The 23854-nt window shown below is 45.0% G+C and overlaps 1 protein-coding gene across 1 annotated transcript in view; it reads right to left on the reverse strand.

Moving 5' to 3' along the window:
- LOC139056269 (serine/threonine-protein phosphatase 4 catalytic subunit) overlaps window positions 1–23739 on the reverse strand; it is a 32986-nt gene extending 9247 nt beyond the window's left edge. The window contains exons 1-6 of the mRNA XM_070534355.1: window positions 23586–23739; window positions 23035–23193; window positions 15815–15967; window positions 13968–14141; window positions 9990–10116; window positions 630–819 (exon numbers count right to left, since the gene is read on the reverse strand). Coding sequence (XP_070390456.1) covers window positions 630–819; window positions 9990–10116; window positions 13968–14141; window positions 15815–15967; window positions 23035–23193; window positions 23586–23588 — 806 coding nt within the window. The 5' untranslated portion in view covers window positions 23589–23739. The remainder of the gene's footprint in view (window positions 1–629; window positions 820–9989; window positions 10117–13967; window positions 14142–15814; window positions 15968–23034; window positions 23194–23585) is intronic.
- Window positions 23740–23854: the final 115 nt, after the last annotated feature.

Genomic DNA, 23854 nt, shown 5'->3' on the forward strand with positions numbered 1-23854 from the left:
CTGCAGGGGCCATTCTTATTGGTCTCCTCCGCTCACAGCTCGCCTGCCACCGCAGCGAGCCACGAAAAATCGGCCCAGCAACGATCCCTCCCATGGCGCTACGCAGAAATGGCAACCCTGCCTTTTGAGAGAGGGTGAAATTTCTATCCCGTTTCTTTTCATTTTTTTTTTTTTTTGTGTATGGCTTTGAGGGGTTTTTCCTAATCCTTTCTCCTCTATGGTGGGGTCAGAGCAATGCTGGTTGGAGGCGCCTCCGCGTGATTTGGCGCACTGCTGAGAGCATTGTTGGAGCACGGTATGTTCGAATTAACCGCCGAAAATGCTTGTGCATTCAAATTACCAGGCGTATTCGCCCATTGGAATACACATAAGTTTGATGGGACCACGGCGTCAGTTCGAATAAACTGGAAGTTCTAATTAACAAGATTCGACTGTATACACGAACGCTCTTTCAAGGTCTCCCACACTGGCAAAAGGGAGACAAGTTATATTTGAAAAAGTAGGAGTACATCCGATTGCCTTTTACATAAAAAAGAACTCCAATACAAATGGCTGCATTTGAGTTCAGACCAAGTTAAGAACCAGTAGATTAACTGTGATGTCCAAAGAGGCAGAATGTGATAAGTCACCTGTAGCAGTAGTTTGGTGCTGACCAGACGGTGAGGACGGTCTCGTTGAAGTGCCACTTGTACCCTTCCATGACAAGTTGGTGTGCACGGCAGATCATGTCGATGTGGTTGGTCGCATTGAATTGTGAGACCACGTCGCTGCCGAACAGGTAGCCTGCACCTCGCGGGCTAACCCCCCAGCCCTGCGTGTCTGCGAGCAAAAATAACTAATTCAATCACTCAATCATGAAATCAATATTGTACAGACAGTCAATCAATCCTTGTTGTCTATTACAGATACATAACAATACTTATTTGAACAGGCAGCACCTCAACACTTTCGAGGTTTGTAACAGCTATCCATCTACAGTAAAATCGAATTTCACGGGGTTGTGTGAAATATTTATATCACCCAAAATTCATATCAAAACATACATAAAATGAAGAAAAAAATGAATTTATTTTCAGCAGCGAAAATTCCTAATACAGTGGAACCTCGTCGCTACATTCCTCGCTGCTGCATTTTCCATGCTATGTCGCGTTTTCGCAGTCCTGACCTAAATCCCATTGACTTCCATGTATGTATTATGTTCTCCTTGATACGTCGCCAGTCTGTAATGTTCGTGCATCTTACGTTGCATTTGAATGTGGCGGTCATGTCAATTTGTCATGTCATGTCATGTCATGTCAATTTGCAACAAGCGACTGTTGCGTCGGAACAAGCGACCGACATGTAGTAAGCGACCAAAGTTGCACAAGCCATGTGCACAGAGCAGTTGGTGAAGCCCCCTAAACAAAGCGTGCATCAGTTAAAGCCCACCGGGAACCACGCACACTGGGCCAGGTCCACTGAGAGCAGCGTTACATTTATTTTGGAGTCGGTAAGGTCTTATGCGCGTAGCATACCTGCCAGTTCTCTTTAGTCAGCTTCGCCGCAATGGAACCATGTTATGCGGTGAAGTACGAGCAAACTGTTGCAGTCGCGCATATAAGAGTTGAAAGGGGCCACTGTCACAAAACATTGTACAATGCCCCTTAATTATACACGTGCGCACACAACGTCCTCAGTCACAGTATGATCACCAAGACATCTGATAAGTGTAATGGCAACCATTCCGAGCCGTTTATGACATAGCTGTGGTGATTGCTGGTCTTCAGAGTTACGTTTCCCTGGCTGTTATGTCGTTTTTTTTTACTTTATTCCGCAGTCCCTTGAAAAAACGTATCAATGTGGTTCTACTATACATGTGCGTTTTCTTCTCGCCTAAACCATCAACGATCGCCTTTTGGAAGGCGTAAAGGTGTGCACACGTGACCTCATGAATGTTTTCGCACGCCATTGAACACCTCAGTACGTCTAGTGCAAGGGACGTTTTGACCGTCGTGGATAGCCTGTCGTGGCTGGTGCCGCAGTCATTGTTGCTGCAGCGGTCTTCGTCTTCTTCACCGATGGTCAAAGCATCAGGCTGTGATGTGGTCCGGTCCAGTCAACAGGGAACCAGTGAGAGACTACGCAGCCGCGTGACGTAGCCAGTTGCTTAGTGACTATGGATCACGCCCAAATCCGACTGTGCCAGCTTGTCTGTGCCGGTCACTCCACCGGCTTGGCCGGAACTGTGGCTCACGTGTTCGTATGATCTACAGCGGCGCAGCAATGCGTTGGGAACAACAGATGTTTTCCTTATTGTAAGCAATGTATTTCGGCTGCGGAATGTTACGAATTCGTATCATACCGAAATTCGTACCAGCCGTGATTGCATAACCGGAGTTTTACTGTATTAGTACTGTATTTACTCGCATAATGATCGCATTTTTTTGTCAGAAAAATTGACGCAAATACAGGGGTGCGATCATTATGCGGGTTAAATTTTCTGCGAAAAAAAATTTTTTTTTTCGTCCCGCATTTGCTGTGGGATGCGAGATTGCGGGTGCGGGACACCAAAACAAAAATGGCGGCTGGCGGAGCAAGCCAAACGCGCCAAACGCGATTTTTTTTCTTCTTGTGAGTACATTACGTGCATTGAAACAGTTTCTTCCGTATCAGTGATGACTATTATCGTTAATATCGGCAAGTTTGCGGCAATAACGTAGCCATGTCCACTTTGAGGGGACAGAGACGGATGGGCGCGCTTAGCTGCCAGTGATATAGAAACACATGACGGGCATGCTGAGGAAACTGCGGCATCTGTCTTCGCTACTATCCTAATACGGCACGTTTCCGCTAAGGGTGGGCGAATATCTTAGCTGTGTTACAAGCGGCGGCGTATGAATAAAGTACACTTTTAACGTATCAGAGTAAACCTGGCTACTGTCATTGCCGTGCGCGATTTATTGCGTGCTCACGAGTGCAAAAGCAGATGAAAAGAATCGAAATGCACCTTTATTGTTTTTGTTGACATCAGCCATTATAAAGGCAACCCATAATAAAGGCAAATTTGGTTGTACCTCATTTTGTCATGGAAGTGCGGAAAGTGATGAAAGTAATGAAATGAGGCATCTACATAAGAATGTTTAGTGTGTGCAGGCCGCTTGTCTTGTCTTAAAGAGTCGTTCGCGTAGCATTCGACAGGTGATAAGCGCGATCATTATTCGCTAGAGTTAGCACACGACGTATCGCTGCGGCAAGTACGGGGTGCGATCATTACGCGGGAAATTAAAAACAAATCGAATTTTGACGACAAAATTTAGGGGTGCGATCATTACGCGAGTGCGATCATTATGCGAGTAAATACGGTATATAGGACTGTCAAGGCACTGCAAGACATATTTTTTTCTTCTTAAGAATGACATAAATGTAGAGTGGAATATCAAGCGAGTGTAAAAGATTTCTTTGCCAGCTTAAGAGTAACTAATCTTTTGCAGTTGAAGAGTTAGAAGTGAACAAGCTGCTTTCACAAATGATATGATACGGATGATGCGATGTTCTTCAACAACTGGGAGTCAGAGGAACATTATTAGCAGCAAGGACGACACATTTTACCTCGGAATTAGTGTTCCCTTAAAGGGACACTAAAGGTTACCAGAAACTCAAGTTAAAGTGGTAGAGCAATGTTCTAGAACGTCTAAGGCGTCAATTTAATCGCGAACAGAGCTTTAGCAATCGAGAAATTGAGGTAAATGCATGACACGATTTGAGACCCCCCAGCGACATTCCGGTACTAGCCCGATGACGAAAGGACTCCTCATAATTTGTGTTACTAATACTCAACTACTCGTATTAAAAATATCATTTCATTCGATTATAAGACGGAAAAAGATGCTACTTGTCTACGCCTATTCGATTCTAAGGAAAAATAACATTTTGACATTACCCTTCAGTAATATGGGTGTTTGAAAGGTTTCATTTTCGCTCGACTCTGCGCCACGCACGCTTTGGAGTTTCAGTAGTTTGGTTATCGTGTCGTGCTGTGAGGGTTCTGCTGGCTCACGAAACTTTCATTTGGAACAAGCAGCGAGAATGCCACGTCCATGTGATGTCATGGGAAGCCCTAGTTGCTTTCCCGCTCCGGAGAGCCGGTGTCGAAGCCGCCGTCGTAGTACGCAACGACGCCGGCAGTGCGAGCCCTCAGCAGCAGGTCACGCTCGTCGGTGCTCAAATCGCTGAAGTTGAGCCCACCATCGCGAGCCAATCTGTCGGTGTCAGGGTCCATTGCGATGAGCGTCGAAGTTTGCGTCATAGAATGAAGTACCAGCTTATGGGCGTCTTGCGCTGGAGTTTGAGGTATAGTAGCGGCGCCTGGTGGCGGTGCGGGAAACGACACCTGGGTCGTGACAGCTTGGGTCGTATGGAGCCCTGGCTGTGGCGAAGCACGTTGCTAGGCCGAGTTTTGCGTCGATTCGCACTTTTTTATGCTTTGTTGCGAGTGCGAAAAGGCTCGTCACTTCTCACACACCATGCCGACCACGCTGCGAGCTCGCCGCAGCCTATAGTTTAACGAAAACTGACTCTCCGTGTGCCGTGGGACGTAATTCGTTTCTCCTTCCGCTAGCCACCATACTCCCGCTTTCGCTCTGCTGTCGGCTCTGTCTTGGCTCTGTTTCTGGCCGCGCATTTGCGTTTTGCGCAGAAAAGCCGTAGCGCCGTCTGCGAACGCCGTTCTACTCGCCGATGGCACAACGTCACTATGAGACCATGATGTCAGTACTCCTCGATCGGAGGGCGGGCGATTTGAACTGCGCTAGAGGTACGCGGACGCTTCAGAACGCATTTTCTCTTAAAATAAGTCTCTCCTTGGCACGAAACAAGTGTTTCGAGGCTTCTGTGATGGTATTTCAACAGTCCACGTTGACTTAATAGTAACCTTTAGTGTCCCTTTAAGTTTAAAGGGGACAATGAAAACAAACACTAATTGCTTTAGACAGATGTACAGTCGCCGACCGTTTATTCGGGCCTCAAGGGGACTGCGGAAATGTCCGAATAAACAGGTGTCCGAAAAAGCAGATTAAGAAAAAAAAATGAAATCCTTTATTTCCACGCACTTATTCAGGCTCGGCAGTAGGCTTGAAGAAATCGTGAATGCGCCGTTGCATGCTGTTCCGTTTACGCGCAATCAGATAAGCCTGAATCTCGGAGAGGGGCGTACGGTCACTATAGGAGGCTGAAAGCACAGTCACTGCTTGTACTACACGATCCGCATGCGACGGCAGCGTAGCACATCGTGCGTCAACTTCCGACTCGGTCATCGTCCGGCGGTGCAGCAGAAACCTGACGAATGATCTCGCCGTCGTCGAGTTCTGCGCATGTCAGTACAGCAGTGTCACCACCTGTGAAACTGTCAATGAGACGGTGTCCGGAATCGCAATGCAACCACTGCGCAAGTCTCGGCAGAACATTTTTCGCGTCGGTAGGGAGCACATCGGAAGGTGACAAATCTTAGGCCTCCCGGCACCCGCTTGCCGGCATTCCGCAGCGCAGTCTGCGCGGGCACTGTCGGCGCCATTAGATACTTGACGCGATGTTTCCGTATGCCGCGTTGGATCACCGAAACCTCGACACAGCACACAGAGCAAACACCGCTGTGCAGGCACCAGTCACACAAACGAAAAAATGCGGCCAGCTCGCAGCGTCGTGCGCGAAGAAACAAATCAGCTGCTAGATTGTCTTGACATGGCTTACTAAGCTGAAACCGGAACTGCTGCAGAGCCACTCTATCGAACCAGGAAACGATGATGATGAGCGGGGATTTCCAGTAGCGCCACTTCGTGGGGCAGCAAGGAAGCTTCGTTCAAAACAAAAATGGCGTTCAGCAAGTCGAACCGTGCACAGGTCAGAGTCGGTGCACGGTGCTCTCGACCGAGTTGGCTCAAGGAGAGTCCGAAAAATAAGACGAGAGGTTGCAAGGTGTCCGAACTTTCGGCAGTTGTTATACATTATGCTCTATGGGGAGAATGGCGGTGCCGCGAAGCTGACCGAATAATCGGGCATGTCCGAATTTTTGGAGTCCGGAAAATCGGTCGGCGACTGTAGTATTCTCTCAAAACACAAACATTGCACTTACTTGGTGGAACAAGGTTAAATGTTTGACTGAAGAAAAGAAAGTGTTTCATGGCATGAGACAAGAACACATTACCTTATAGTATTTCTACAGAGCTCTCTTTGGTAATCTTGCCAAGTCTACAAAAGAGGGCGCCCACATGCGAGAATGGTTGCACAACTGCTATAGTTGTTTCCTGTTTTCGGTGATTTGAAAGTGGGATAATGGGGGAAAAAAAAAACTAACAGCAGAGTGAGCATTCTCGCACCCTGTGGGAAAGCTGGATATGCACGCCCATCTATGGTGGCGACTAGCCGACAGCACGCACTCTACCTTCAGTTATGATTGTGGAATGTGCTACATTGTTAGCATTTATTTGATGCCATTAGTACACTGTCAAACAACAATCTTCTAAATATGTGTTCCACTACTGATGCTATCAGCAGTGAGCATTAATGAGTGCGCAAATAATCAGAATTCACTAAAATGAACTTGTAACCTTGCAAACTTTATGGCAACTGACAGCATGTACACTGTGTTTCTAGCGATGACTTTTGTACAGAAAGTATACTATAGAATGTTCCTGTAATGTATTTTCACATTCTTGGTGACAAATATAGCATTTAGGAAGTTGCTGCCTCATCACCTGCTAAAGTCATCTGCCGAACCAAACCGATTCTTGCACTTTCCATTATTTTCTATGCTAGTTAAAGCACCACTGAAGAAAACAGTGTAGCCACTACAGGGCCTTAGCATGTCCGAGTCAAGCCCAGATGTAAAAATACCATTTAGAGGAAAATCTTGGCTATTGTGAACATTTTTTCAGCAGCCGAAATGTTTCACAAGGAGTATACGAGAGAGTGGTCCACTCATAATAACCAGGTAACCTGCGCATTTTGGTTACAATAAAAGGAATTAACCACAGCACAGCAACATATTGACGAGCCAGAGGAGGGCAGTTCCACAGCGAATACTACACGACGCAGCCAACCATAGCAGCGCAGCACTTCCCTTGCCAGCTGCAGGCCAACATGGGAAGCTACTGATGCATGCATATTGCATGTTTCTTGTGGACGATGCATGCAGGCACCTCGACGACGACGAACGCTCTTTGGCTCTCGAGCTGTAGGTTGAACTGGCCAGCGCTGCATTATCCTTTGTAAATAGTCTCCAGTTGTTAATCTTCCGTTCGTGTAACATTTTGGTGGAGGGTGCCATTCCCCGTCCTCGCCACGGAGCTCCGCAGCGGCCGCACCGTCCTGCCATGGCTCCTGGTGACGACGCCTCGTCTGCTTCTACTCCTCTGACCCCGCCAACAACTCACGTTACAGTCACCAACCCCCGCGATCCTGGCATATTCTCCGGCCAAGATAAAGTCGTCGTTTAGGACTGGCTCAACCTGTATGAGCGTGTTAGTCAAAACAACCGCTGGGATTTACCATTATCCTAGAGAATGTCCTATTGTCCTCGTTCCGAACACATGAGGACGAGATCTCTAGCTGGGATGCTTTCAAGGAGAAGCTCAGCGACCTCTTTAGAAATCCCACCGGTCGGCAGCTGGCTGCTAGGAAAGAGCTTGCTACCCGAGTTCAGTCTTCTACTGAATCGTATGTCTCGTACATACAAGACGTGCTCGCTCTTTGCCGGAAAGTCGACGACAAAATGACCGAGGTTGACAAAGTTAGCCACATATCGAAAGGGATTGTGGACGACGTGTTTTACTTGTTGGTATTCAGCAATGAGTCCACCATCGACGTCATTGTCAAGGAATGCCACGTTTTGAGCTCGCCAAAAGCCACCGCGTCATTCCACAGTTCTCCCGGCACCCTAACAAGGCTGCAACATCGTCTTGCGTCGACCATACAGCTTCACCACCCTTAATGAGCGTGTCACTCATATTGTTCACCACGAGCTCAAGGCTACAAGTCCTGCGCCGTTCCATCCACGTCCAACTTGACTCCATGATCGACCAACTAGCCCCAGCAATCTCTCCCATTCAGGCAGTGGTGCGGCAAGAATTTGCCAACCTCAGTTTTCCTGCTGCCTGCTCCGTTTCCTGACCTGACGCCTGACCGGTGCCAACAGCTACGCCTCACAGCGACCTGTATTCCCCTTCCTGATACCGGAACCTTACCGAGTGGAGAACTCCAGATGACAAGCCCATTTACCTCCGTTGCCTCTGCACTGGCCATGTCGCTCGCCACCGACCAGATAGCCGCAGCTATGTATTTCTCCAATGAAAAATAAAACCAGCAAACGCAAGTGAAAAAAAGGCAAAAGTGGCATCACTATAGGGCGCAGTAGTCACATGGGGCACAGGGAGTGCTCCTTCTGGCTGTTGTAGATTTGAATTGCTGATCAACCTCTCTCGCGTGCATTTGTACAGCAGCGAGCTGTGCATTCCCGTAAAGGTGATTGATGATCGTGGCAGCCTTACACACGTGTTCTGTGATAAGCCCCAAAGGAAGCGAGTTCAAAACCGCCTACGGCAACGTGATATCAGATATTCAGCTGCAGATTTTAGCAGCAGCTCTCACTAATGAAGAGGTTTCACGAGAGGAGACAAAAGCGGACGCTTTGAATGCACTCTCATATACTCCTGCATGATGCATGATGCATCAAAAAGATAACTAAGGAGCATAAAACCGCCGCAAAAAAGAAAAAAAGAAAACATCAAAATGTAAAGAAAATGTGTCCTCACAGGCAAAGGACTACACCTCAGGCGAGTTTCATATGCTTAAAGTAAATGTATTTAAATTTTTACAACAAACAAAACTCTTGAGCGCCGTTTTCACAGCTTTAATTTTTTGTGCAGTTGCTTTCAGTCATCGCAGTGCCATTTCAAATAAATCAAGACAAAATCACTGTCTTTTGCACTTAGATTATGAAACAATGATGAGTGCAGTAAAGCTGTGCATCTTTATCTGCACCTCATAAAAACATTTGTATTTTTTTTTTCAGAAGTTGTTAAGATAATATGCATCGGAAAGGTAAAAAAAAATTATGCTCATTTCGGCATTAAAGCTAATAGCTTTGTTGCACAGAGCAGGCCTTTGTGAACATGCTGATGTGAAAATCTTGGTGCTTATGTGCAATTAACTAATTATTCACATAGTGCTATGGTCTCAGTAGAGACTGGCAGTATTGTAAATAAATAAATAAATTGGGGATGACCATTACAGGCTGTCAAGTGTTGTAACTCGAAAGTTGTAACAGATACCACAAAACTGACTCCAGTTATGATGTCAGCATAACAAACTAGACGTGCATGTCAAATTTCATCAATTTATTCCTATAAACAATTTTAAAAAAATGTTTTCATTGCCACATTCCCCCTTAACATTAAAGGAGCAAAAGGTGGTAGTGCAGAATGCACAAAACAGACCATAAATGCCGCCTTTACAACTTAGTGGCTTGTCCCACGATTTGGCTGCAGTCAGCAACTACTGAATCAAACAGGCTTTGCCACTTTCGGTTTTGAAGAAGTGCTACAGACAAACCAAACCACTCAGTGGCCAACTAGCACGCAGTGGTGTTGCCAGAGTCTAAATTATCAAATGGCGCACTGTGAGGCATCTTATTTTGGTTGTCCTTAAATTACATCTATAAGACAACAAGCGGTGCCATGAAGCTGTCTAAATAAGCATGTCCAAATTAATGGTTGGCGACTGTTCCACTCTTTTTGTTGGCCTTTAGGCAGCAGCTATGCTTTGACAAGCTTTACTGGCCACATGCAGAATGTTTCCTTTTCTTTAACATGGTTGTAAGGCCCTGCTGCAGAGTATGAATAACCAGTCAGCAGCTGTAGAGGCTGGTCAAAAGCTCTCTCATACTGCAGCATTTCCCTCTGGGATGCACCAAGCTTGCACTGTGCCAGCTGCTGCCCACAAGGAATGTAAGAGCTCACCTTCAGGGTCTGACCAGAGCAGATCGCACATGGGGCCATCATGAGGCACCTCCTGCTTGCGGTCAATGGTGCGAATCTGGTCCAGGGTTTGAATGGATGGAGACAGGCCCCCATGAACGCAGAAGATCTGCACATGCCAGGAGAGCAGAAGCCGTTGAGAAAACTTGACAAACCTTGTTCAACAAGTAATGTCCAAAACAGAGGCTGCCAGAAGCTAAAGAGGAGCACACAGTATAAGCAGTGCCAAAACAATTCAGGCAGAAACTATCAACAATCGTAGTCAATGTAAGCGAATAGCTGAACACTTTGCAACAGCTATCGTATTTACTCGCATAATGATCTCACTTTTTTGTAAAACAAAAATTTACGCAAACTCGGCAGTGCGATCATTACAGGGTACAATTTCCCGCAAAAATTTTTTTTTTCATCCTACATTTGCTGCTGGATGACAAGAGGTCAAGCAGGCAATATAGTTTCATACAATAATTATTGTAAGAAACTCTATGAAGCAGGCGGCTGCCGCTGTACATTTGCGCTGTAATAGTGTGGGACTGGTGCGGAACACCAAAACAAACATGGCTGCCGGCGGAGCAAGCAGAACACACCAAACACAATTTGTTTTTGTTCTCGCGAGTTCATTTTGCGCATTGAGACAGTTTCTTTCGTATCAGTAATGAGTAATATCGCTAACATCGGCAAGTTTGCGACAATAACATAGCCATGTCCACTTTGTGGGGACAGACACAGGGATGGCCGCGCTTAGTTGCCAGTGACATAGAAACACATGGCGGGCATGCTGCGGTAACTGCGGCATTTGCCTTCACTACTATCCTAATACGGCACATTTCCGCTAAAGGTGGGCGAATATCTTAGCTGTGTTACAACCGTCGGCATAAGAATAGGGTACACTTCTAACCTATCAGTGCAAACGTGGCCACTATCGTTGCCGCTCGTGATTTGTTGCGTGCCCACGAGTGCAGACGAAGAGAATCGAAAGGCGCCTTTGTTGTCGTCGTTGTTGGCCAAAACCATTATGAAGCCTACAAGTAATAAAGCCAAGGCAAGTTTGGTTGTAGCTTTTTTTTTCATGGAATTGCGGAAAGTGATGAAAGGAATGAAATGAGGCATCTGCTTAAGAATGTTTGGTGCGTGCCGACCGCTTGGTATGTCTTCAAGAATCGTTCGCGCAGCATTTCACAGCATTCGACAAATGGTAAGCACAGTCATCATTAGCTAGACTTGGCACACAACATACTGCTGCGACAAGTTTGGGGTTCGATCATTAAACAGGAAAGAAAAAAAATCAAATTTTGATGACAAAATTCAGGGGTGCTATCATTATGCGAGTAAATACAGTATTTGCTTTATTAACCCTTTGACGGTTTTCGCCGTACATGTATGGCGGCAGTTTTCTGTCCCGCAAGGTCTTCGCCGTACGGGTACGGTTTCGACCCTCCGTTTGAAATTTCGCGCCATAATGACGATGCATGCTTACTGGGAGGTGCTGCCACCTCTTAGGTCTTACAAGAATATAAACAGAACTGACTTCAAGCTTCAGCGCGTCGCGCAGACTGCGGCCACACCCCTTTTTCGGTTTCGGTTTCGCCGCGTGATCGCAACGGAGGCGCGCGAAACGTGATTTTTCTCTTTGTCGGCACTCTCTTGCAAATGCTGTAGAAGTTGATTTCTATCTTGATTGGCGCTGCTCTTAGCTTGTTTATAACCGCCGCTCGCGAGGTATTCTCGCTCTCTGCGGCAATGCGCTTTCGCGGTTTCGGCTCCGCCGCAACAGAGGCGCGCGAAACGTGATTTTTATCTTTGTCGGCACGCTATCGCAGGGGCGGCGGAAGTTGATTTCTATCTTGATTGGCACGGCTCTTAGCTCTTTTATCACCGCCGCTCATGAGGTATTCTCGCTCTCTGCGGCTGCGCGAAGGCGCGTGTTTCAAGGAGTACCACACTCTAAAATACTATTGAACATATTGCAGTTCTGAGTGATGCCGACACCAAAATACTGTTCCCTAATTTTTTTTTACTATTTATTCCCGACTTTATACATCTTGTACATTCAATATCCGCAATAAAATAATTTGACCACCCGGGAAAATTTTTTTCAAAATAATTCGACCCTCAAAGGGTTAAAGGAACAGTGTACTTGAAGGCACATATTTATTGCAGCCAGAATATTTGGGTAGCATTAGCTGTTTCACTGCATAATTCCGCAGAGAACACAGCTGCTAGCAAGCCCATCTAATGCGGTTTTTACAGGTGGACAGCACATGTGAAAGCATGCATGTCTTAAAGAGCTATAATTGCTGTTTAGCAACAAACTTGCCCTGCAGCACAGTTATGTGGGAGCACACATACTTTGCAAATCCAACCATAACCACCAACCTCCGACCATGAAAACAGGTGAAAGATCTAAACAAAGTCATTTGCTTTAAAAATCATGCAGATACGATCGAGGATGATTGTCAATGCATGAGAATAGACAACTCATTCTATAAGGTTACTATTCGGTTTATTGAATAGAATGACGTGCCTATAGCGGTGACATAGCGGTGACAGATGATGCCAGTTCTGTAGGAGCAAAATGTACATTTTTGAAGTGGTGCCAACGCAGATGAAGTGCACTTTAGCTATAATGAGAACAAAAACGGGCAAGTATCGCCTGCAAATATGGCATGAAACTGAACATACAGCGAAATGCTTCCTTGCTGTCAAATTCTGAGCTAAAATCAGCCAGCAGCTGAAAGAGCCATGTATAACCCGCACTCCTAGCCATGCAACGCTCAGGCGTAAAGCATGCAAGGTTGGCGGACATAGGGTTTTCTTGTGCAAGCCACTGAGAAGTATGTGGTGAGATGATTGTGGCGATCTTGCCTCAGTGTTTCTTCTAGATTTCTCAAGCTGAGATACACAACTGCAAAGGCTGGTGAGCTGATTAGACAAGAACAGAGGATAAGAATCAATGAACTGGCAGAGCGTGTCAGCATTAGTCATGGTTTGGTTTACATTATCATTCATGACCATCTTGATTATCAGCTCTTGTGTGAACAATGGATGCCCAAGATATTGAACCACCACCAGAAGATGGAGGGCTTCGGCGCTGCCTTGACTCATCCAATACAGTATCAGAATGAGGGCAACAACTTTTTGGCTGCAATTGTGACCGGGGATAACATGGGGCCACTACTACGAGCCTGAAACACGACAGCAAAGCTTACGGTGGGAACATTCGAATTCACCACCCCCAAAGAAAGCAAAGGCAATCATCAGGGGCCCTTAGCTATTGAATTTGTTAAATCTGGAGAGACTCGCAATCAATTCTAATATTGTGAAATACTGGATTGACTGCATGTTGCAATCAAGAACGAATGATGTGGAAAATTGACAAGTGGGGTCATCTTGCTCCACGACATTGCCCATCCCCACGTCGCTGATGTGGTTAACACAAACTGGCAAAGTTCAAGTGGGAAAGACTAACATCCACCATACAGCCCAAATCTGTCACCTTGAGACTTGCACATTTTTTGGCAATTGAAAAAAAAAAAAAAACAGCTCAAGGGAACCAGATTCGTGATGGATGATGACGTCAAAGAGTCTGATACAGAATATTTGAAGCAGCAACCCAAGGAGTTTTACAAGACAGAAATGAAACTGTTAGTCAGTGGGACAAATGTCTAAATGCTCATTTTTATTTATTTATTGGAAAATACTTTTAAATAAAGTACTTTGTTTGTCATATATTCGTATTGGCTCACTTTCATTTGACTCATCCTTGTGATACATTTAAACACAGGCTAAAGCTCTCCATTTTGCAATCCCTATTAAATTTGATATCTCCAGGTAGGAATAAGTACTGCAATATTGCAGAGCTCAGTTCTTGGCCTGAGTACCGATATCACGCCAGCTTGCCGATTTTCCTATGTGGGCTGCTCTCTACCGGCATTCTGGCTTCATTCTGCTGCCATGTACCTTGCCATCGATGACAGCAGACAGGGAAAGGTAGTCGAAGATCTCCGTGCAGTAGCGCCAGACGGTGATAGAGCCATACTTGCGCAGGCACTCGTCATAGAAGCCGTACACCTGTGTGATTTGTCGACTCTCGTGGTTGCCCCGGATCAGTGTGATGCGGTCAGGATAGCGCACCTGCACACAGCAGCACAGGCTCACAAAGGCTGCAACGCACTCGTAGGTGGTCCATCGTTAGACAGCAGAAACAACAGGACATTCTGTAGCGCACGTGTAACCTTGTATGTGGCCCTCTGTAGTACTTAGCAAATGCCATGACTTGTAACAAATTTTTTTGCGACACAAGCTTTTCCTTGGCTGTGAGTAAAGGCAATCACACGCATTTCAATATAGAGCGCTCAAGTTTTGTAATCAGACACTTTCAGAGCCTACTTAAAACACTGGAGTGGACTAAAGAATCTAGAATAACTGAAGTAGAACCATTTGTCATTAACATCCGTGACCAGGGAGGAATAAGTGCACTATTCATTGATGGCCGAGATCGCATCCCAATGAGTGCCATGCTGAATGTGCACAGTTCATTGTACTTGCCGACTGGTGAGCACATCAGTCCAATGCAGTGTCTGCAAGGCACACCGTCACTTCCTCACTGAAATTGGGGTGTGTTAAATGGACACTAAGGCAAATGTTAAATCAAGCAAAACTGATAAGTTAATGCTAAAAGATGTCTGTGATGTCAATATTACTGAGAAAGAGATTTAGTGAGCAAAAAATAGAGGTAAGTGCAGGGCCCAATTTATTACTTCCCTAAGGCATTAAAATACAGCCAGCTGACATTGTATTCCCTCATTATAACTTTGTTAGTAATGGTACTGCATCACAGATAGTAAAAATATAATTACATTGCATTATAACAGAATGAAAGTGCTACTTTTCCACTTCTATTCAATTCACAGAAAAAGCTAATTGATGCTACCCTTGACAATGACGCAGATGGTTAAGAAGTTTCATTTTTGCTCAATCCAGCACCGCCCGTGCTAACTGCAAGCTGCAGAAAATGCCGCGTGCCTGTGATTGTCTTGGGATGCCCTAATGGCCTACATACCTGTCTTCCCTCGGTCTCTCGCCATGGACACAATCATGTTTTGTGCAAAAAATATAGTGCCAACTCTTGCATGGTAAAAGAGGGCAATGACTTGCACTGTGTCATACTGCTTCGCCTGTCGTGGACAATCTGAATTGTGCTAGAGGAATGCGGCCACTGCAGTCGTGATTTTTCTCTGCAACGAAGTAATTTCTTGGCCCAAAACAAGCGCTACAAAGTTTCTAAAAGGGTACTTTGACAGTCTATGTTAACTTAATGTTCACCTTTAACTTTAAAGTCCCTTTAAGCATTTGACAGGATAACAGTATGGGGTGTGGGGGTAAAAGGGCTGTGCTAAGTTCTGAGAAGTGACAATATGGGATCAGGCTTATCCAGTGTCGAAAACAAAGAAATGCATACTGAGGAATAAGAGCGGTCAACATGGTGGAGCACGTTGACAACAGGGGCAACATTTGCAGCTGGAGCTTCTCTGCAGATTCCCTAGACAGTGCTGCTGGCACTGTTTGAAGGGAAAAGTTGGAGAGGGGGAGATGATGCTACTCTGGTTCGTCCTTGAACTTTACAGTGAATAGGTGTTTCTTCAGTAACTTTGCATCATAAATGTTGCCAAGAATCTTTACAAACACACCTCAGCTGATTGGTAACATTGCCCTGTGATTGGTATGCTTGAGGAGAAGCTTTGAGTCATGGCAGATATCTCAATGTGAAGGTAAGATCTCAAAAGAGCATTTTATGAAGCACTTGCCTTGAGTGCAAGAAGTAAAAGGAAGGTCTCGACGCTGTAGAAGCCACGGTCGACAAAGTCTCCCATGAAGAGGTAGTTAGTGTCGGGCACATCTCCACCCACCTTGAACAGCTCTTTAAGGTCATAGAACTGGCCGTGGATATCACCGCATACCTGAAAATAATAGGCAACATGTTGCAGAAAGTGACTTGCTTGAGTGACTGATCTTTCTGTATGCCCAAATTAAACAAGAGCTCCAAGGGTGTCATAGTAGAGGGGCGCAAATCAATGTTTGTGGCACAAAGTCAGTGGAACAATGAAGAAACAGACAGAAAAAGCACAAATGATCTGTGCCATGCGAGGTTCATTGAATACTTCCTCAGAAAAGGTATAGTGCCTTAAGACATTCTTGCGCTGTTTTAATTTGGTGCAGCACGGCCATCTTTCGGTCATGTGAAGCGCATCTGCAAAATGATCAAGCTCGAGCTTTAGAAGCCAGTATGGTTATACGTTTCCCTTGAGACACGTTTCCCACAGTAGATGGTTGACCCCCGATTGTGAACCTTTTGCCAAATAGCAACGGAGACAACGGTGTTTTGATGCTGCGTCTGCTCGTTTCTTGTTTCCTCCGCTAACCTTTTACACCAAAAACGTTGACAGCTATGCACTAACTAGTCTAACGTCGCACTTTGTCAGGTGCCAAATGAATTTTGACCACCTGCGATTCTACAAAGGGGCACTGAAACACTTATTGAATATGGTAAGAAAATGTTTACAATGTGCTGATGATGCTGTCACGAACCAAAAATTATTTCACTGCGTGCAGCAGAAAACCTTTCATCTTGCATAATAGATAGATAGCCTGCTCTCTCCTGCAGCTTTCAAAACCACACATTTTTTCCCCCCATGCTAGGCAATGCCAAACGTTCCATGAAAAGTGATGGCCCATAGACGTCAGCCATGGACACACACATGCACGCACATCGTTCCAGATTTTCTAGGAGATGAGAAATTGCTGGTTGTCAAGCATAGCACCCCACCCATCCTGTCACCACTCCTTTGCTGCTCTGATGCATCTTTGTCAGATGCCAGCCTCAAAGTGTTACAAACAAAAAAGGAAGCGATAGGTAGGGCTTTTCTATTGGCATTATATCAGCTGGGAGGAACCAATGAACAGGATGGGATGGTGAAAAGTAAACCTTTAGCAATACGGGAAAGCAGGATAGTTGTCTGACATTCATCTTCAGAACTTATTAAAGCGTAATGAAAAGACCAAGACAGAGCAGCAACAGGCACTTACTCAGGTGGGAGTACCTAAAGTGCCTTGTTCTGTCGTTCCTCTTTCGTCTTCTCATTGTACTTTAAAAGAGTTCTAAAGATGAAAGTAAACACTGCACTCATTATATCACCTTCATATCAAGTCCTTTTCAAAAAAAGTTGTCTGGTAGCTTATTTCCTGTGCTGCGTGCACCTCCACATTCATTATTCGGAACATTCTCTATACCAATCTCTATACCTGAAAGAAATCGCACCCATACGAGCATGCTGCTTATACCCGTGTCACACGGGCGTTTAGAAGGCCTTCCAACCGTTAGTCAGTTGACTCAAAGGTCAAGTTCGAGCTGCTACACGGGCGGTTTTGACGGCCGCCGAGTCAATAGTCTATCGAGTCAACGGAGCACCTTACAACTCTATCGAAATCTCGATGGCCTTTGAGCAACGGAAACGGAAACAACGCGAACATGCCCTCTCGTTCACAGTGTGCTCCGACTCACGGTTAGAAAGAACAAATCAAACCAAAATGCTCTAAAAATACTATATATGAGTGTTATCAATTATTCAATAAAGTATTTTTGCCACTTGATATGCGTGAACTACACACACTCTCAACAACAGCGACGTGCAGCGACGCAAACGTTGCCGCAGTTTCGCTACTCAACAACTGAAAAACTAAACATATATGTAAGGCAATGTATAAACAATTGTTTTAATGTATAAACAAACATAAAAGAAATTATAGTGCTTTTAAGTGGTTTTAATGTTGTTTAACTTTTTGTGACATGAAAACGAAAATAAAGATACGCAATGCCACGCAATTTGGCGAGAAACGCAGGAACCACTCAAAGGCCTTTCAAAAGTGCCGTGTAGCAGCGCGACAACCCCTTTGAGTCGATAGAGTTCTGGCGTTTCGAAGGCCATCGACTGGAAGGCCTTCCAAATGTGCCCGTGTGACACGGGTATTAGTTTCGAGAAAGAGATGTTTCGGAACCCTTTTAACAGGCAAGAATGTTTCAATAAGCAAAAACACTTGCTTCCTGCCTCCACCAGAATGGCACCATGGCATCTACCTAGATGTCGGAACAGTGAGTTTGTACTTCACAGCAGTTTGCCATCGCCAAGTGTAACCCAGACACTATGACTATGGCAAGACACCTTAGCCGAACTTGAAAAACACTTACGAAAGTTTACTGAACACACTTTCGGAAAGTGTTACCGTGGCACACAAAATGAAAGAAAAGAAGAGTCAATTATGTTTAGGAGCCAAGCAATTTTAAGTTTCACTGCACAAAAGGAGAACAGTCTTGTGTGGAATTGGTGTGCAGTAATGCATGAAGCATCAAGAGTACATTTTCTCTTTAGCAATCGTAACATGGTTTTATGACAGGGGTGAAAGCAGCGATATCACAGGAGTGTTGGCGTGGTGGCACAGTGAAGGCATAGTCTTATAGTATTGCATTCTGCATGTATATAAACAGCCTGTATGTATGTATAACTGAAACATATATTTAAGGAATTGCCTGTGGGCACTAGTCAAATTTTATGCATGCATATCACTTAGTAGTTGAAACTTGTGCTTTAAGGTCTGAACTGTGCTGCATATAGCATGTGCCCAAAAACGCCTTACTACCAATTTTATGTATTGCAGCTGATTAGATTGATTTTCAAAGAGATTGTCACCTCGAAGCAGCAATCTACTTCACTTGTGACCAATGTGCTCAAATGAAAATGGTATTGCGAGCTACTATACTGTCAGTCGATCGTGGCACATGAACGCAATATGGGGAGTAGCAACCAACCTCCGAGCACCACCGGCCGTTTACTCACAAGGTATATGCGCTTCACTGTTCAGACCACTATAGCAGCAGAAGAGGCAGAAACACCTTTTCTTTAGGAAGTTATGGTCTCTGTTTACACAATACGCCATCCAGCAATGCGACATTCTGTAAACGATGGAGGCGACAAGTTTACGGCAAAGCTTAGCTCTCCGTGAAAGGGCAGCAGCTCAGTAATACTAACTGTGTAACTTGTGGGCGTGTAGTTATGTCATGAGAGCGTCAAGAAAGAAATCACACCTTATTCTTTCTCATTTTATGTGAAAGCATTATATGCCCGAGTTTGCAAACATACAGTGCCAGCGTGACCTGAATACTCGCAACTTACTCTAATATAGTGCTTAAGTGTTTCCGCTTATGTAGTAGCGTGCCAAAACCAGCCAGCGGTGCAAAGAGTAAGAACATGTCAAGAAATGCTTGGACTGATATCAAATTTTTCAGTGCCTTATACAACCTGACATCGTGTCTTCCCTACATGCAAAATTTCACGCAACACTTTTTATGGTGTCTGGGTCATCATCATCATCATCATTTTCTACCACGCGCCAACGATCCCTCAATATGAAATGTCGGCGTGCCCATTTCTTGGACAATCCCCCGTAGTGGGTAGGAGCCACATACGTGACAGGAAACAACAAGTACAACAACACTCGATGCCAAATCATGAGTGTATAAAACGAGGTGCAATACCGCCATCATGTCTCAAAATATACGCCATGCAAATTTACACCGTGCACTGTGACATGTGGATGAGTGCTTAAGTGAAAACATTCCTCCCGGTGGAGTGCCCGCCTGCCGCCCTTGTCTCGCTACCTCCCACAGAGGAACAACGGGAGGCCCTTCTCTCCAGCACTGACCGAGACAGCCAGACACGGGCCCTAACATACGCTGAAGACATCATCAAGAAGCACAGCCTGGCAGCCTACGTAGCTTAGCCTCCCTTACCCCTCACCCCTTTGATTCATAAAGTTGTTACTCATTCACACACCAAAGCTACTACAATGCTTTTGCATTCCTACATGTAAGCAGTTTTAAGTGCCCCTGCCAAAATTTGTTGTTGTTCTTTTCGTATTCCCACAGTGCGAACTTGGCAAATGGGCAAGCCTGCTCGCTCGCTCGATGTACAGGCGCCGACAAAAGTGGCATACTCCACGCAGCGGGAGCCGGAGCAACGGCAAACTGCATCGCAATGCCATCTACAGGCAGCATCTGGGATCGAGGCAGCCAATGGGTGCCCTTTATTATCTGCAAGCATGTCGCTTGACTCGTGTCAATGTTTCGTGCTTCAGCTCACCAAAATGCCGAGCGACGCCACTGCAGTAGCAATCTGCGTGGAGTTTACCACTTTTGTTGACGCCTGTACATTCTTTCCCCATAGTGCACCGTGCCCCCAAGCGACAATGTGGGATTGCTTGAAAAAAGGTGCATTGGTTAACCAGTTCCATACGATGAAAAGTGCGAACATCGGAAAGTGCACTAATTATCAAGTGAAGTTCATTTGTAGTTGTATAGTATGTAACAGAAATAAGAGACAAAAATAAAGATGCACACTACATGTCTATCTTTCATGTGTACTATGACTCCTAACAAACATCAGTGCCACTGTCTTGTTTGTAAATTACTGCCCCATAATCCATGCTGCTCACCATACCAGATGTGATTCGTTGAACAAGTAACATCCACCTCTCCAAATAGTACTAATCCATTTGCAGTGGTGGAATGATTGTGTTATCTGCCACAGACCTCTGAACAATCACAACTACCCGCCGTGGTTGTTTAGTGGCTAGGGCATTGTGCTGCTAAGCACGTCATGGCATCAAATCCCGGCCACGGCAGCCACATTTTTACATGTGTGAAATGCAAAAATGCCTACGCACTGTATGCACGTTAAAGGGACACTAAAGCGAAACAATAAATCAGTTTAGACTAATGAAGCACTGTTTGAGAACCCTGCAGGCAGTCATTTCAAAAAGATAGTTTGATTATTAGATGAGAAAATGAAGGTCCAAGTATCAGTATTTGAATTTTGCGCCAGAACCCCAGCGCCGGTACGTCAGCGTGATGTCAGGGATTCCAAAGTATGTTTTTGCATTTGGGCCGTGTTGGCTGAATAAAGGTTCCTGATACCTGCCATGTTTAATATTTGGTTCCTTTAGAACACAATGTAGTCAATCTGTACCGCTATATACCATTAGTAGGCCCTAGAAGATGCCATGAAAATCCAAGATGTCACAGCCCCCGGGTGCGGAAACTTAAGTAGGCGTCGCCACCCATATTTCATTCTTGCGCTTTTTCTGGCTTACCAAACGTCTTATCGTTGTAAGAGTGGTGTTTTTGGTGTTGTAGAATGGTATTTTACTGATGTAAAAGAAATCATTTTTCACTTTAGTGCACCTTTAAAGAACCGCAGGTGGTCAGAATGGCCACTACAGCATGCCTGATAATCAGATCATGTTTTTGGCAGGCAGAATCTCAGCATTTAATTTTTTTTTGAAACAATCACAACATATTTTTTGGAGCTTTTAGTGTAGTGTGCACTATTTATTCCCACCAAACACTGTCTCCTGGTAAGTGGCAGAGTTCATTCACACTTGAGCAACACAACACGTTAACAGCTTGTCTGAGTACAAGAGGATGAATGGCACAAAGAACTAAAAAAAAAAAAAAAATTCTATTACTAGTGTTAACATTCAAAGGTACCACTGTGCAAGCTGTCACAGCAAGGAGCTCCATGTTGAAGGCACACTAAAGAAAAGCAGTAAGTTTGGTTAGACTCGTGAAGTATTTTTTAATAACTCTAGTTATGTTGATTTTGTGATAATAAGCTACTTGAAAAGAAAATTAACGTCAAAGTTCTTTTTCTGAAAAGTTTCATCAAAACGTCAGCACCGATAATATCGTGACATTATGGATTTCAAACCATCTTTTCGAATTTGGGCAGCTGTGGCTCCGTAAGGGTTCTTAAAACTTCTTAAGTTCAGTCTGTGGCTCTCTTAGAATACAATTGGGTCCATTTTTTTTTTTGTTATAAAGAATTAACTAAGTTCAAGCAGATGCCTTCAAAATTCATGACGTCAAGGCAAGCTGATGCGGGAACTTTATGATGGTGGTGCGACCTGCTTTTCGTTCTTGCGTCTTATCTGGCTTACCGAGCATCTCACCGTAAGGGTGGCCTTTTTGGTATAGTTGATGGGTGATTTACTAATAGAGATTTAAAAAATTTTCTCTTCACTGTTCTTTTAACTTTGACACACGAGTGTGTTTGCCCTCTGCCGCTGGTGAAATGCAGTTCTCACAACAAAAGCCTGACTGTCCAGACATTTCCTTGGTAATGAGTAACATGCTCAATACAGATACATTGCAGAAGGATATGCTACGGAGTCCCTGGCCACTAAGGACAGTAGCACATAACTTCTGCAAGGTATCCATTAAGAAATATAGACTCGAGTAGAACACGCAGAATTTGGTGGCCAAATACACTTGCAATGTGTGAAGATTGCATACAAACATACTCCTTTTTTGCATTTATAATCTTAGTATCTGCATATTTAAAGCTCACTGGTAAGGCACAAAAAACGTTGCTTCACAAGAATCTACATGTTGGTCGTAAACTAAGAATGCTCTTACATTCTTTTTACGAAACACTGCCAGCTACTAACACTCATAAATTTACATCCCCGGTGTAATCGCTATGCGAAATATACGCTTCTACATCAGCGGAAACACTTAAGCACTATATTAAAGTAAGTCGCGAGTATTCAGGTCATGATTTAACTCACTGCTCGACCCGATGTAGAACATATCAAGCTCGTTCCCATACAGTGAAACGGGAGGTCACGCTCCCTTAAACCAAGGCGTATTTACCTACTCGGCGCGTGAATTACTCTCTGGAGTATACACGGGTCACCGCGTGTATAATCCTGAAGGCAGATAACTCAATTTCTCGATGTTGCAAGAAGACACTGTGCAAACGAGGATAGCACCGAGGGAAAGAAAAATCGCCACATGTATCCCACTTTACACAGCGACACAGTAATCAAGATATTCGAAGTGACTCATATGCACAAAAGATATTGACGCAGTGTAAGAGGCCAGTAGCTGTATCAAAACCACTGATGTGAAACTCACGGTGACCGGAGAGTCCACCCTCTGGACGTTGCTCTCTTCGACGAGGATTTCCCGGGCTTTTGCGCAGAGTGACTTGACTTCCGACTCCTTGATGATTTCGCATCTTCGCAGCTGCTCGATCTGGCGATCGAGATCGCTGCAATCGCCCATGCCTCCATCCTGAGATAAGGCGGGGATACGAAACACAATTACAGCTACCGAACGGTTCCGCGGTAAGAAGCCATCGCCGACTTCCCGGCGTAATGGATATACGAGTCATCGGATGTTACGCCAGCAGGAAGAACACATACTACACCACTGACTTTCAATACTGGATAATGACAAACGTGATATCCTCTAGTAGATAAGAAACGACGTAACCTAGTGAACCAAAGTCTAGACACGCGAGTAAACCAGCGCGAAAGGGCTCCCGTAACGCTACATCAACTTCGCTGCACGGTTGACAGGCACTGGCTACTGTGCTGGCAACTGCCACATTCCAGCAAGGCGCTACGAACACAAACTGCTAACTGTAGACAAAACAGGAGCATAAAGGACAGGAAGAGACTTGCCATTTCGTCCACAGCTTGCTTAAATTCAGCTTGCCGGGTGAAAAGAGAAAAAAAATCACAAATATCGATTCTGGACCATCGTCGCACCGCCTCGGCGCCTGGAGGGCCTGGACGCACCACGAAACAAGGGACGGAAGAATAACGACACGTGACCGGATTTGGCCGATTTTAGTAAGCGCGCAGTTTCGGAGTTGTGTAAAAAACAGAACTTTATAGCCCGCTAGTTGACTACTCACGAAATAAAGCGGTCATTCGCGACATAAAACAAA

The sequence above is a fragment of the Dermacentor albipictus genome, chromosome 2, assembly GCF_038994185.2.
Source record: "Dermacentor albipictus isolate Rhodes 1998 colony chromosome 2, USDA_Dalb.pri_finalv2, whole genome shotgun sequence".
Lineage (NCBI taxonomy): Eukaryota > Metazoa > Arthropoda > Arachnida > Ixodida > Ixodidae > Dermacentor > Dermacentor albipictus.